The sequence below is a fragment of the Bufo gargarizans genome, chromosome 4, assembly GCF_014858855.1.
Source record: "Bufo gargarizans isolate SCDJY-AF-19 chromosome 4, ASM1485885v1, whole genome shotgun sequence".
NCBI lineage: Eukaryota > Metazoa > Chordata > Amphibia > Anura > Bufonidae > Bufo > Bufo gargarizans.
In genome coordinates this window covers 314867926-314883766 of record NC_058083.1, presented here as the reverse complement: position 1 = coordinate 314883766, position 15841 = coordinate 314867926, and the positions used below count along the sequence as shown (strand labels likewise).

At 43.0% G+C, this 15841-nt stretch overlaps 1 protein-coding gene across 6 annotated transcripts in view; it reads left to right on the top strand.

Moving 5' to 3' along the window:
• Positions 1-15841, top strand: part of EPB41L2 (erythrocyte membrane protein band 4.1 like 2) — a 175886-nt gene that overhangs the window by 98124 nt on the left and 61921 nt on the right. For all 6 annotated transcript variants that reach the window (XM_044292255.1, XM_044292256.1, XM_044292260.1 and 3 more), the window contains 5 exons: positions 4716-4758; positions 9101-9176; positions 10213-10431; positions 11116-11203; positions 12110-12262. In XM_044292255.1, the coding sequence (XP_044148190.1) occupies positions 4716-4758; positions 9101-9176; positions 10213-10431; positions 11116-11203; positions 12110-12262 (579 nt within the window). The remainder of the gene's footprint in view (positions 1-4715; positions 4759-9100; positions 9177-10212; positions 10432-11115; positions 11204-12109; positions 12263-15841) is intronic.

Sequence of the window (15841 nt, the reverse complement as noted above, 5' to 3'; positions counted from 1 at the left end):
GTTGCGATACCACTAATGACGGGAAGGCTAATTCTCGAAACGCGTCTGGGCCGGATTGGACACCTGTAAAGAGCACCTCCGCAGTCATAAGCGTGGTCACGCTATGAAAGTTGAAATCAAAGGACAGCTGAAAAACGATCGGAACTAAGGTCTACAGACCAAAAATATACCTTCCTCTATACTCTGCCGGAAGAGAAACGAGCACGGACGAAGATATACTGAGATCCCGTCTGAATTCCCGCGATATCTCGGGTAAGCCGGCTAGAGGAGTACGGAGTGAGACGCCGGCATTGTCCCGCGCCGCCCGACCCTCGCCAGAATAAATTACTAACGCCGAGGAAGGTAAGAGGACTTAACCTACAAATATACCAACCATAATATATGTGGGCGAAACAAACACTAACGGTCATTGGAGTATATCGGCACAAGAGACTGACATTCTAGCGATCTATGAAACGCCAAACTGTCTGAAAACCCGTATATATATCTGTATTTATATGTGGATTTATCCCCATGGGACTTTAATCAATACCATTAAGAACTTTGGCACAACATAGCCAGCTATTATTGTGCAAAGTAGGAACTACCTCGGCAGTCCCTGCCAAATCCTGTGGACCTTGCCAGATATGTGGTGGTGTCAGCTTTCATGAAGTGTACTTTATTTTTTACCTGATTTTAGCATATTTTATGAAATATTGTTTTATATCTTATTTTATTACTATATGTGATACACGTGTGCAGTATACTATTGTGTGATTTAATTAAATTTTACAAATTGCATAAGTACAAATGAAGTGTGCTCGCCCATCACTATAGCTTCTATTATTTAAACACTACCAGAGGGTGGGTGTCCCTCTAATTTGGGGTAGCAATATATATATATATATATATATATATATATATATATATATATATATATATATATATATATATATTATATAATATAATATATATATATATATATATATATATATAATTTTTTTGGGTTGGGAATTAATCCGGTGCTGCTCAAAGAAAACCAATTACCGGTAAGTGTAAGCCAATCTTTTTCTCCAATTTTTTTCCACAGTAAATCGCACAGCCAGGACAGAAGTCTGATCTGTCTCTCTATCTCTCTCTCTATCTCTCTCTCTCCTCACAGAACAACTGCAGTGAGGGGGGGAGAGAAGCACAGCCCATGTCCTGGTTGTGTTAGTAAATATGATGGATGTGATCTCCATGATGGGGTTATCATGGAGACCACGTGATCGGGGACCATTACTATTGGTCCCTGATGGCTACTGTGCTGAAGGCAGATTTTCAGCACAGTAACCAGTGCACATGTCTGCGGCATTTATATATTTTTTTTTCCCTTTTGAATTATATGGGGGAGGGGGGCTCCTGCCCTTTATTAACGTTTGGGGGCCATCGGGGTGTTGGGGGACCTGATCGGGGCATAATTCATTACTCTCTCTCTCCTCTCCTAAGGAGAGAGAACTACTGTAAGGGCGGCGGCCACGCATGTGTCGGGCCACCGCCATCTTTTTTTGAGGTACTGGGGGGGGTGTAAGGATTGGGACCCAGCTTCCCGATCCTTGCATCGAGACTTTCTCCCTCCTCTTACGTGTACCACTGTGTCACAGCGATCACGTGATCAGAGACCGCTTGTCCTTGTCTCTGATCACTGCCCTCAGCTTTTTTTGCGCTAGCTTGGGCTGAAGTGCAGCCGTAAAAAGGCAGCGCTCCAGCCCAAAGCCCCTTACTGACCACCGTAAAAACATTTATGGGTGGTCAGTAAGGGGTTAAGCCATATTCTTTTGAGAATACTCGATTGAGTATTTCTAAGCTGTTGGCTCTGCTGAATGAAAGGACTGGAGGTAAATAGAAGCTCACAGGGGCAGATTTATCATAGCCAGGTGTGCTGCTGGATGCTGTACCTGATTTTTGGCGAGTCATACGCTTGTCATGAATTGCGTTCAGCATGCTGGCTGGCATAGATTTAAGTGTTCTTTGTCAGAAAACTATGCGTAGAAGATGATAAATATTGCATGGTCATCAGCCCCGCCCTTGCCATGCTGTCTTTTCAGCAAAATTAAGGGGCAGGCAGAAAACCGGCACTAGCGCAAAAATTCTTCCAGAAGTCCTGTTGAAATGGTCACTAACGTGTAGTATGTGACTTTTTCACACCACAAAAGTGGCGTATCTTTATGATAAATCTGTCCCACGGTCGGCAGATGCACTCTTAATTAACCCCATGGTACAAGAACTGCTGATTTTATTATTTTTTTTTTTATCTCAAATTGAGTAGATTGCAATAATTTAAAAAAATTCCCTCAAAGGTCTCCATAGCTTTTAAATCTACTTTTGTCTGTTATTTCTTATATGGATTGTTGCGTACATAGCGTGTGTTTTTGTATTTTTCACAACGGGGCGGAAAGCTGTCTTAAGGGGAACCTGTATACGGTGTAGAGTTGTGTGTAGAAAATCCAGGATTTCCATTACTGTGAGGGGAAGAACCATTAGCGATGCACACACGTAAGGGGGGCACCAACAGAGTGCATTACATACATTTACCCACGACCTGAAAAGTCCCGTCTGTGACCTCAAATAACTTTAATCCAGACAGAAATGTTCTGTCCTCGCTTATAGCCTCGCACATAATCTGCTGATGTTGCTATTAAAGGTTTATTTGGCATTTGCATTTTACCTTCCATCTATTCCGGTGTTATTGCTGCAGATTTTTCCTCGGGAAGGCTGCTGCTTGCTCAGATGCTTCAGTGGCTTCCCAGCGAGAGGCTGTAGTAGGTCTTGATGTCACGAGTAGCTCTCGTTTCTTCTCCTCCCGTGTATGTCACTTGTTCAGAGTCTTAAAAATCTGCAGAAGTGTTTTTATTTCTTTCTTGGCACAGATTCCCTCTGATTCAATTTTTCCTGTCGGGGTTGTTGCCTTTGTAGATTAAAATGCCTGACTTGTGTGACCTTCAGCCAAAGTTGTGCTGAATGTGTTTCACTTGTCCCAGTGCAGCCAGTACAGTGACCCATTTATGAGCCAGCTGTTGTGCTGGATTGCAGCTGCAGAATGGGTAAGCTGAATGCCAGGCACTCTTGTGTGCGGAGCCCCACAGAGACCCCCGGACAACCCTCAGCTTTTGTGCAGACGCTGGCTAATCTCTGCATGTGTGCTGTAATACTGCACTTTGATACTTGTATGGCCTTGGCAATCCATGTTTTGCTTGAACTAGGTTTTTATCAGCAGCCTAAAGACAGCTTTATAAGGCACCATTTGACATGGAAGTCAGACTGGACTGTCTGTAGAGGATTCTGAGAGCTTGTGCAGACATGTTAAAGGGCTTGTTCAGACATGTAACTTTTAAAAAATAATAATTTTGCTCAAAGTAGAACAAAAGAATAAAAAGTTCAGTAATTCTCACCTCACCAATTGTCCTCTTATGTTCTGATGCATCCTAGGTCCCCCTGTAGTCTCCATACTTCCTGGTCTCCCCTTGACACGGACATGTGACTACAGCAGCCAATCGCAGGCTGCCGTAGTGATCCACTGAAGGCCGTGTTTGGTAGCTACAGTCATATGTCTGGGGCAAGGCGTTCAAGAATTACAGAGACTGACCATGGGCCTGGGAAGCGAGAGAGAGGGAAATGGTAACGTATTATTTTAAACATTCTGAGGTTTTTTTTTTGTTTTTTTTGTCGCTGGACTGTCCCTTGAAAAGAGGCTTTTGTGACAGATTTGAAAGATTAAAATCCACTTCCAAGATCCAGAAGAAATGTGCAACATAGGCCATTTTGCAGATCTGTCCAGATTTCAGGACACACTGCAAAATATCAGAATTTTTATTATCTGTGTGAATGGGGTCATGGGAAACCTTATTCTGCATTGTACTGCCATGTCTGAACACAGCTTGAAAATCCCCTTGCAGTCCTCCTGAGTTATAGGATTGTTCTTGAGCCAACCCAAAAACAAAACCAACCAATAACCCCAAAGAAAAGTGGGATTGGTTTTGTTTTTGGGTTGGCTCAGTATATTATACTAGACCCCAGTGTTATCTACACATTATATGTGAGTTTTTTCTTATAGGTTGGTCTAACTTATAGGATTGTTCCACCCACCATTCTAGCAATATTAATATATTTCCAATTTTCTAATCTAGTCAGTAAGGTTAGTTTTGCTCATTTCATTATGGACAGTGGCGGTACAGTAGAATCCTTTATGGCATCAGATACTTTCTGGAATATAGGATGGTACAAAGCCCTTAAAACATCGGCATCTAGGAAGAAATTTCAAAATTAAAATGAACATTCCATATTCTACTAGAGCTTGTTAAAAAAAAATCACTTGGTCTTTTGAAATTTCTTATCCGATTAAAGTCAGTCTTGGACAACGCCTTTTATCAGTATCTGTATGTACACTGACAGCCTTCTACCTCTCAATCACTGAGTAAGACCACCCACTGGACTCCTAAGGACAGAAAGTGCAGAGATGTAAATGCATGAAATACAAGTTTTTCCACTAAGCTCTATATCCTTCTGCTCAGCTCCGCCTGCTCTATAACATGCTACCAGTACGTCTGAGAGCATTTCTAAGGTGATCGGTTAACATTATAGGAATGTCTTTGTTCTGGATGCAAAGCAACAGATATTGAATATGCAAGAGATAATTTGTGCTTGATTTAATTAGTGTTTTCTTATGCAGTTTTTTTTTCTATGTTATTTTATTTCAGAACTGGCTGGATCCTACCAAGGAAATAAAAAGGCAAATTAGAAGTAAGTGCTGCACTTTCTTTGTGAATCTATGAAGACCCATTAAAGCTTAGGTTCTATTTTATAGCTAAGTTATTCGTATAACATACATTAAAGGTAACCAGTCCAACCAGCGCCATTAATGGGTGAGGTGGGAATAACCCTTTATAGGGATTGTCCTTGGTTACAAACCTGTGGATAGGGGATAAGAATCTGATTGATAAAGGTCCCCACCAGTCATGAGAACAGGGGTCCTGTGTGCTGCCACTTCATTCATTCTTTATGGGAATCCTGCCGATTGCTGAGTACAGTGTTCACTTGCCTCCAGCGGTCCCTTAGAGATTGAATGGCGTGCCAGTGCGCCTACTCGACCGCTGCTCCTTTCAGTATTAGTATGACACGTCATCTATGTGACGTTCATCGGTCTTCTCATGTGATAACACTGTTCGTTTTTTGGCCTGAATATTTATAGGACCGCAATTTTTAATATTGTGAGATCGTGTCATTTCTTGAACAAAAGGATTACAGCCTAGGAAATGAAATGTGGCATTGATGGCGTTTTCAGATTTTTTGGATTAGTATTCGTTTCTTAACGGTGTACTGGACATTCTAAGAAGCTGGTTCTGTTCACCCCTATGTTCAGCCTACAGTTTGAATAGCATTTTATGTCTTTTCCAAAGGTTCTTTAATATTAGAAAATCGATGATTACATTTTCTTGCCATTTGCGGTTGGGTTTCTACCACTCGAATTCATAAGGTTGATGCCTCACGACCATTCCCACTGCAAGGGTCTAACTTTAATTTCAGAAGAGGATTTCCTGGTGGTGCCCTCCTGGTTTTCTTTTGTTCTAGTTTCTACCTATTGCATGAAGCTGTGGCGGCAACACCCTGGCTGTTCTTCTTTTCCTACTCTTGGCTTGGCGCTGTGCGGTAATCAATTTGTGTTATTTAGCCCACGCAATAGGCATGCTTCTGGTGGGGTGTTACAATGCCACTAACTGAAATGCGCTGCTGGGAGAGTAGCAGGAGAGGATCAATGATCACCCTTGCACGCCACTACGAGAGTCCTAAATAGCATGTTAAAAAAAATGCTAGACTTGGTTTTGGCATGCATTTTTCATAATTAATAATTAATCATTGGTAATACCTGGGGTGTATAGATTAAAAATTTTTATTACATGAAGCAGCAGGATAAGAGAAGGGGAGGATGTTTTAGTAATTGGCCTTGTTATCTGAGTCTTCTACCAGGCACACTGGCTAGTGGTTAGGATCCAGGGGAAAGGGTGTCTTTTTGTAGCACATCCGTGAAGCATAGGATGAGTCTGCCTGTGCTCATATCTGATAGTTTATAGAGTTTTCTGCAAAACTCTCCTTTGTGAGGAAAAACAAGGGAGGCTTCCATCCATGTCCTGTGTTCTGCTCTTCACAGAGCTGGAGCCAGTCCATGGTGAATACAAAAAGCCTTGCAGATGTTGTTGACCTCGGCGCATTCTTCAGTTCTGTCCTCACGAGATGGTGGAAGAACCGAGTCTTATGTTGCATTGAATTAAAAAAAATATACTCTAGGGATCATGTGGTTTACAAGCAAGGGAAGAAGCTTTAAAAAGTGGCTTTACGCAGAAGCTTGCATTAACCAGATTTTGCATAGCGTATTCTAATTGAAAAAAAAAAAAAAGTGAACTATTCTAAAACTGTTGCAGCTTAACCCTCTCTCCACCCAGTTTTTAATTCATGACACATTGTCTGGCTGTTCTCTATCGCGTATCTCTCATTCCAGCCCTTTATACACACACAGACATATTGCTGGAGCCTGGCCAGATTCACATACCCTCATCTGGAAGAAGTATGGGAGCCGACCTCCTATCTGTAGACGTATACACATGGAGTATGATTCCTCTGGACACTTCCAGAAAGATTTATCTTTTATACAATGCTTTGCCGGGAAAAGCGTGCTGTCCTATGCAATATCGAGACTGTCTAAAGCCGTTGACCAGAACGGGGGCTGTCACATAACTTTACTGCAAATTCTGTAATGAATCACGCGTTGCGCAGTGTATAATACACAGACGGTGCCTGAGTGGCTGCCATTTCCTGTGCGGGGCAGCAGGTTTTTATTTTCCCATGCTAGGCCTATGATCAGAATATCGGCTTCATATTCTATAGAATAGGAAATTACTCCTCCAGTCTGTAATCTCCTAGGCTCATGTTTTCTGATGGAGTTCTTGAAGCCAAACTTGATCCTAAAGGGAGCGTTATAAAACACAGATGCCACATCACCTCTTCTTCTTTTTAATCCCCCCCCCTGGTTTGGGCTTTCAAAACTGCATTGGAAAGCGGGAACATGTGAACCTGGCCTAGGAAAGCGCAGAGGTTCTCCTAAGATAGTTTGCGTTGGCATAAAATTTGTTTCATTAAAGTGTAAATGTACTTGAAAACATGTTTGATGTGTCATAGTGACAGATTAAAGGTTCTGATTGGTGGGGAGTGCTGAGCTTTCTCCGATCGCTAATATGAGGAGCGCCACCTCAGCACTTAGACTTTCACTGATCAAAAACTTTGATCTGTCACTATGACCTATCAATTTTTTTTATTTATTTTTTATTTATTTATAAAGTATAGTTACACTTTAAACTGTGGGGGTCATTTACAATCAGAAATACACCTATATTGGGTGTATTTCTGGCACAGATGGCTTATTTGCACCGCAGTCGGCAGCTTTTCCCTGTTCACACCAGGTCTAAAAAAGGGGGCATGGTGGGGACGGGGAACGACCAGCATAGTTTTCTGTGCCTGTTTTAGGCGTAGAAAATGGTCTAAATGTAAGCCGTCTTACATTTACACCGGCACTGGATATGCAAAGTTATGTAGAGGCCTGCAGGGTTTATTAAGACTGGCGTCTACAACACTGGTCTTAATGAATGACCCCCTATGTTTCTACATGGAGGCTTTCAGAAGTGTATGGTGCTCACTCATTTTTGTGTAGGTCGGGCAGCCCCTTTTATATACATTGCTACCTTTTGTATAGAATCCTATTTGCTGGCTAAATTCAGACAGACTTTAATTTCGCCTCCATTTCCATCTGCCTTGTTGCGGACATTTGTAACAAACCAGAGCACACTTCAGGATTTGTCTAATTCATTCAGTGAATACATTTAGAGGTCTTAATGCAGTGCAGGTCCACAGGGTTCCGATTTCCCCTTTAATGCATTCAGTGAGTATGCCCCTCAAGTGCAGATTAGGGTTAGTGGTGGGAGTGGGACAACCATGATGACTTTCCAAGTCATATGTGATGCAGGAAAAATATTTTTCAGATATTGTCCATTTGTTTTTCGCTCCCATTGCTATAAATCTCTGCATCAGTCGACATTCAGTAATTTAATGAAGCCTGTTTGGCCAATATTGCAGTTTCTAAAAGGTATTTTATGGTGTTTTCTGCCATTTCTAGGTTTGATTACTGGAAAGCATAGGCTGGTAACTGTGACTACTAGCATTAGCTATTTCTTGCATGTGACCGTATCCTCTCAGTTCTCTATTTGACCATGAGAGGAGGTCTAAATGAGAAAACAGTGTGGGATTGTGCTCACCAGGGGTGACCTATTCCGGCTCCTGGTGTTCACTATGAATCGTATTGATTGTTTACCATGTAGTCCTTGCATTTCTGTCACTTAACAAAGCTGCCAAAGATACTTGCTGCCTGGCGAAATTCTTGACATTTTAATAATTACATAGCGTGCAATTTCTGAAGTGACAATTGACCTTAGTTTCTATAAATACAGCAGAATTAACGTCACTTCCTACCTTCTTGAATTGCCTCCCATTTTGCTGAATTTGGGGCAATGAGGACATTGAAGTATTCCCTACTTCCCAACCAGGCAATTCATTTTTGTTCTGTTTAGTCTGGAAAAAAAACCACCAGCACGTTCTTTTACATACATCTGGGCTTTAGCTTTCCACACATCTCCATGTGAGAACTGTCTATTTTGGTGTTGGAATAAATGATCTAAGAGGAGTCGGGTCTGTAGCCCATCGGCTCTGGACGCATGTGCATTGCACAGATGAAGCCAAAGACGGTACACCTTGTTTCACCAGCCAGTTGAGCTCCCTCTCATTCCTTTGTGAGGGACCTGAGGAGAGACCATTTATTTATTATTTTTGGTGGGGGTTACACTCATTTTGACCCTGGATGGTCTACACCTACTGGTGATGTAGATGGTGCGGTGCTATCACATATGCTGGGATGGATCTACTCTTGTATAGTCAGACATAGCTGTGTCTCACTTTTTCTGATTTGCTTATATGCATATTCTCGTATAGTATGGTGGGCTTATCGTTGAAGACTTTTCCATTTTTCCTCCTGTTATTTCAGGTTCTCCATGGCAATTTGTCTTTAATGTCAAGTTCTATCCACCAGATCCCTCTCAGTTGACTGAAGACATAACAAGGTAACCATGACCTTAGTCAGCATTTGATTATTTCTTGTTCCTTTCATATAATAGGGGTGTACGTTATTCCATGTCCAGTGTGTTTGTTAGGGGCCATTTTCTGCAAAGTATAGCTATTCAGAGCTATGCCCTTACATAGGGCAGCGTAATCTGATGTTCAGGAATCAGACGGCACACACAGGTTAGGTTTATGAAGACTACGTAAATCGTGATCTTTTCCCCAGGAACACACAACATTTCTTTGCTTCCTTCTACACTTTTGCTTTTTTACTATGCCCAAAAAAATTCTAGCATCTTAAAGTGTGGCTGTCATCAATCCTGTTAAACCAGGCATGTTGCCTCCTAGGGTTGATCCTGCTTATTGGATTGATACCTGCTTTTTGGAAATCAGTTGCAGCATTCCCGAGACAAAAATACTTGGGAAGATTTTATTAAACTGGTGTACTGTAGAACTGGCTTAGTTGCCCATAGTAGCCAATCAGAATCCACCTTTCATTTTTCACAAAATGGTGGAATCTGATTGGTTGCTATGGGCAACTAAGCCAGTTCTACTTTACACCACTTTGATAAATGACCCCTTTATTCTTTTTGCAAATTAGGGCTTCAGTGCCCCATAGGGCATGGCCAGCACTTAAATGTTGAGGTACACCGAGGGGCTAGGTTCACCCTTTGGTGCACTGAAACCCTCTTTTGTATCAAGAATAAAAATATATTTTTCTCGGGAACGCTGCAAACGATTTGAACACTAATTAATAAATTATCATTTTAATCAGCGGGATCAATATGTCTGGTTTAATCGGGTTGATCCTGCTGACAGCCTCTGTGACATTTTTTAGCTTCTTTTACTCAGTCAATGTTGAACATCAATGCTTGGGCACCAGATATATTGCTTGATACCCCACCAAGTGTACCACATGAGAGAAGTTGGTGGCTCAGAAGAATCATTGTGTGAAATTATTTGGCTGAAAAAAAAAAAAATGGTGAATCACGCGAAGCGTTTTCCTCGTATATCTCATGGTTGCCTTTGTTTCCACAGATACCAGCTGTGCCTTCAGCTCCGTCAGGATATTGCTTCTGGACGGCTTCCATGTTCATTTGTCACACATGCATTACTTGGTTCGCTCACGTTGCAGGCTGAGGTCGGAGATTATGATGCCGATGAGCATAGCGCCGACTATATCAATGACTTTCAGTTTGCACCCAACCAAACAAAGGAACTGGAAGACAAAGTTGTGGAGCTACACAAAAACCACAGGTCTGTAAGATTATGCCGGTAAGCTGATGCACACATAAGCCAGAAGTCCTCCGAACCTGCCAGTGCTACATGCGTATGTGGGGCTCCCAGCTCCACCCCAATGGCAGGCTTTGGGAAAGAAACTGGGATCAGGCATGGTGGATTTCATTCTTCCCTGATCCTTTGTTCCCATTTGAAATAAGCCAGTGTCAGAGGGGTTTTTATCAGCGGCTTATTCCCCTATCTCCATGGAAGTAAACATGCATGCTTGGCTGAGCGCACATGGTTATGGTGGAGTCAGGAGAAATAGCTGACGGCTGAACGAGTGTTTCATATAAATAGCCAACGTAACACTTCTAAAGTGATATGCTACCCTGTAACCACTGACTGATAGATACAGTATGTTGAAGTGGCTATTGGAACCAGTATTTTGTGATAAACCCATACCATAAGTCCATTCTTTGTTAGATCAGGTGTCAGTGGCTCTTACCAACACCATCCCGGTGTCGCACCCCCACTGATATTGACCTATCCTACGGTTCCTTTTACGTGGATTATCTGTCAGATTATTGGGGGAAAGCTTTTGTATACAGACTCGTTCCCAATAAGTGTCATAGGTGTTGGCGATCACATGATGAGTGTTCGTTAGCTTGTGATAATTCGGTGCCGTTTTCTCCATGTTGAAACTTGCTTTCCTCTTTTTAGAGGGCTTACACCCGCTCAAGCAGATATTACTTTCTTAGAAAATGCAAAGAAATTATCAATGTATGGAGTGGATCTGCATCATGCTAAGGTATTGGATTTGTATTCCCTTTTCTTTGTGGTTCCACAGATCATTTTTTTTGCGATGTTTTGTCAGATTTTGTGACCTTTGGTGTTCCTCACCACTTTTCAGAGTGGTCTGTTTAAGGGCTAAAAGTGAGATTAGACCTGAATTATGCGCCACAATTCCTATGTGCCATTTTTGCAACCCCATGCCAGGCAACCCCCCAGAGTACTTAAACACATACACTCACACCAAATACATTATTGTGCACCATTTCATAGATTTGGTATAAGTACACAAAGCAAAGGCAGACTTAAAAATGGCACAAAAACAACTATTTCTGCACCATTTTCTTTGTGTCTATGAAAGGGGCAAGATAGCACAGCATGAGATGAAAAAAAGAAACCTGCTGAACCCTTCAGTCACCCCTTTATGTATGTCTGGTGTCTTCAATAATGTACTTTTACCTTTATTGTATTATGAGTGGCCTAAAAGGGGTTGTCTAGCCTTTTTAAGTTATGGCCTATTTTAAGAAAAGGCGATCAGTAGCGATCAACAGGGGTCCGACACTAACCTCCCAAACTGCCCACCCCTCTGCCGGTAATAGCTGCTTTATGAAGTAATCGCTGGAATGACACTGCGTCATCAGCATTGTAGTGGACAGGGCTTCTTACTGCTCCTATTGAAGTCTATGTTGAGTATGCTCTGTAGCGTGTCCACCGACTTCCAGCGATGGAGCTACACAAAGCAGCTGATCGGGTGGGGCGTGGGTGCCTGACGTCTGCCAATCAGTGATGGCCTAGCCTCAGGAGGTTTCTATTTGATACTCGCTATTTCTTCCCTAGATTCTAGAGACTGGTATCTGAAATGAAGGGTTTACACCCACGTTGGCACACTTTTTTTGTACTATAAACATTGTCTTCTTCTCTGTAGGACTCTGAAGGTGTGGATATAATGCTTGGTGTTTGTTCAAATGGACTGCTCATTTATAAAGACAGACTTCGAATTAATCGTTTTGCCTGGCCCAAGATTCTGAAAATTTCCTACAAGCGCAGCAATTTTTTTATTAAAGTGAGACCTGGGGAGGTAAGTTGTTATTTTTAGAGGCTCCAGCTGCCATAGACTTTAGTTACCATTCATGCCATTGCACATCTACCTTTTGAGGCAAGCATGTGTGTTAATTTTAATCAGAACAATCAGAAACCGACGGTCTTTCACGGGAACAGACGAATGCTAAAACCCCATGGATGGCCTGCCTTCATACACAACAGCTGTAGAATAGTGAAAACTTGGTGTACACAGGCACTGATAATTTTATTCATGCTAAAGGCGGGTTTACCAGTGCCAATGTAACAGCCTATTGTCAGGAAGGAAGCGTTCCGTCCCTTCAGTCGGCTGCTTGTCCAGTGAGGACATACAGAATCATGGCTTCTGGGCAGCAGATCGTTCAGCTGCCCAGGAACTATGATTGGCGTGCCTGCACGAACGACAGGATCAATTGATGATTCTCTCATTCATCGTGTGATCGCTGACATATTTACATGGCCAGAATTTCGAGAAAAAGCGTTCGCAGGAACGGTCATTCCCGATAATCTGGCTAATTATTGGTATGTGTAAATCCAATCTAGGTCTAGTTTTATTAGTTAGTAATCCATTTGCATATGCAAGGGATGCGTTTCAGCCCAAAACCTTGTGCCTTCCTTAGGCTTAAACACTTAACAAAATGATCACAAATGGTGTACAAGACAAATACATTAGGACGGAAGTTCCACAAATGGACCACCCATTTAGTATAATATCATACTTAGTTTTATGGGACTAACCTGTCTTACTGTTAGAGAATCTATATTGTGCTCTGGAAAACTTATCTTGGTGGTTTTATCATATTTTATGGCCCGCTTGTGGTCTAAGATGGCTGTTATCAAGCAGTGTCCCTCTTGTCAGGCTCCTGGAATATCATCATGTAATATGCATAAGTCACTATGTTAAAAGGAACAGTAGTGACCATGCTAAACTGCTGACAGTATTAGGTGGTGGCAAGGGAGAGTAGCACACATACATGTGATGAAGCTTTTATCATCAAGAATATTGTGAATGCTGCTTCACATAACCACCCCTCTTATCTTAGTGATAGCTGTAGCATCGAACCCAGGAGACCACTGCAACTGTCACTCGGGGGAGAGGCTGTGAAGCTGCTCAGTGCAGAGAGCATGTCTCAGTGAAGCTCCACCTCCTGGGCACTTGCAGTAGCAGAACCTGGCAGAATAAAAGTTCATATTCACACTACTCCTAGTTATAATGTGTCCACAAAAGGTTGGTTTATCCTGCTTTTTTAAGCCAATACCTAGTCCTGTCAGCAGTTTAAACTGCTGATGGGCTTCCGTTAACCTAGATCAGTAATGGCGAACCTTTTACAGACAGTGCCCAAACTGCAGCCCAAAACCAACTTATTTATCGCAAAGTGCCAACACGGAAATTTAACCTGAATACTACAGTCCAATATAGTATACCTGCCATGTACTTTATCATTTAGCTATAATAGCCTGCCTACATTCGGTGCACTGCCTGCGCCGTTTATAGTGTGCCCTGCTCTGATAAATGGCGGGAACAGTGTAAGGTATATTGGTGCTCCGTAGACTTTTTCCAGGGTGCGGGTGCCCACAGAAAGGGCTCTGAATGCCGCCTCTGGCAGCTGTGCCATAGGTTCGCCACCACTGACCTAAATGTTAGTAGGTATCCTATTAAGAAAACAAGTGTTTGCAATTAGGGATCGACCGATTATCGGATTTACTGATATTATCGGCCGATATTCAGGATTTTGAACACTATCGGCATTTATTTTGCCGATATTCCGATAGCGTATGGGGAACACAGATCGTGCTGCTGTCAGCGCTCTCCGTGTTCCCTCAGCAGCACAGGGGAGAAGGAGCAGTGTCTCCTCCCCCTGTGCTGCTGCTGCTGCCGCCAATGAAAGGACAGGGGACAAGAGGAGGGGAGGAGCTATAGCCACTGCGCCACCAATGAAGCTTAATCTCTCATTTATTCATATACAGGAGGCGGGAGCTGCAGGATCACATAGCCGGCTCCCGGCCTCTATGAGCTGTAGCTGCGATCTGCGGTAGTTAACTCCTCAGGTGCCGAGGATCGCAGCTACTGCTCATAGAGGTCGGGAGCCGGCTATGTCATTCTGCAGCTCCCGCCTCCTGTATATGAATAAATAAGAGATTAAGCTTCATTGGTGGCACAGTGCGCCCCCCAGTATTAGACATTGGTGGCGCAGTGCGCCCCCCTCCTAAGCCCCCCCCCCCAGTATTAAGCATTGGTGGCGCAGTGCGCCCCCCCCCCCCCCCAGTATTGAAAACATTGGTGGCTCAGTGCGACCCTCCACAGGATCCCCTCTTCCCTGCTCCTCCGATCGGAGCCCCAGCAGTGTAATGCTGGGGCTCCGATCGGTTACCATGGCAGCCAGGACGCTATTGAAGCCCTGGATGCCATGGTAAGCTCTATCGGTATAAATTATCGGCTATCGGCCTGAAAGTTCAGAAATTATCGGTATCGGCCCTAAAAAATCAATATCGGTCGATCCCTATTTGCAATGAGAAAATCCATAAAAGTACAGAAAATTCCTGCACACTCCCTATTTCCTAGAAAGAAACTTCATTTTGTTTGGGACCATATGGAAAATCAGTTTACTCCCAAAGACTAGGGATAAGCCAATTTCATATTTTGAAGTTTGTGTGCGGGTTCATGTTGTGTTAGTTACTGAATTGCCTTATGAATTCTGTTACCACAGACCATAGCGCAATTCCATGAATGAATGCCTTTAGAGCAGTGGTGTGCAACCTTTTTTGGTCTGGGGGCCGCGTTGTTACATCGCACTATTTCAAGAGGCCGCAAAAAAAAAAGTTAATCAGCGCTTGTTTGCATCAGCCTATTACACAGGCTAATGCAAAGTGACTGGGGAGGAATGATCACTACCACAGTCATTCCTCCCTCATTCATGTCTATCGATTATCGGTAGCACATTCTTGCTTACACGAAGAGATGTGCTGACGATAATTGTACATCTTCCATCCTGATAAAATAGGTAAATCAGCTGACAAACGAGCGATTCCTTGTTTATCAGCTGATCAGTGGCACGATTATACTGGCCAGATATCAGGAATGAGCGCTCCTATGAAGACTTGTTCCCAGTAATTGTCCTGAATATCGTGCTGTGTAACAGGGGCTTAGAGATTTCCTGGTAAAAAATTTGTTTTAACACGTTCCTGCAGAATGGGCCTGAAACACAAGATTCATACTTTCCCGCTGTCTCCATCCTCTGGATCCAGTGCTGTTTACATCCGGTTGGATATGGGCATAGTCACTTGTACCTCTCCAGTCAATGACTGGCTTCAGTGGTGATGTGGCCCCGAGCAGCGTGTCACCGCTAAAGTCGGTCATTTACTGGAGAGGTGCTCCGGGACCGGAAGATGGTGACAGCAAGAGCAGCACGGAGCAGGAAAGTAGGAATCTGCTATTTCAGGGGCCTTGCTGCAGGAACTTGTTGAAAACCATTTTAACTAGGAAACTATCATTTTAACAGGCAACGTTTCCTTCCTGCCTCCTAATCACAAATGAGCGCTTTACTTCACTGCAGAGGATGGCGCTCACTGGTTATTACCA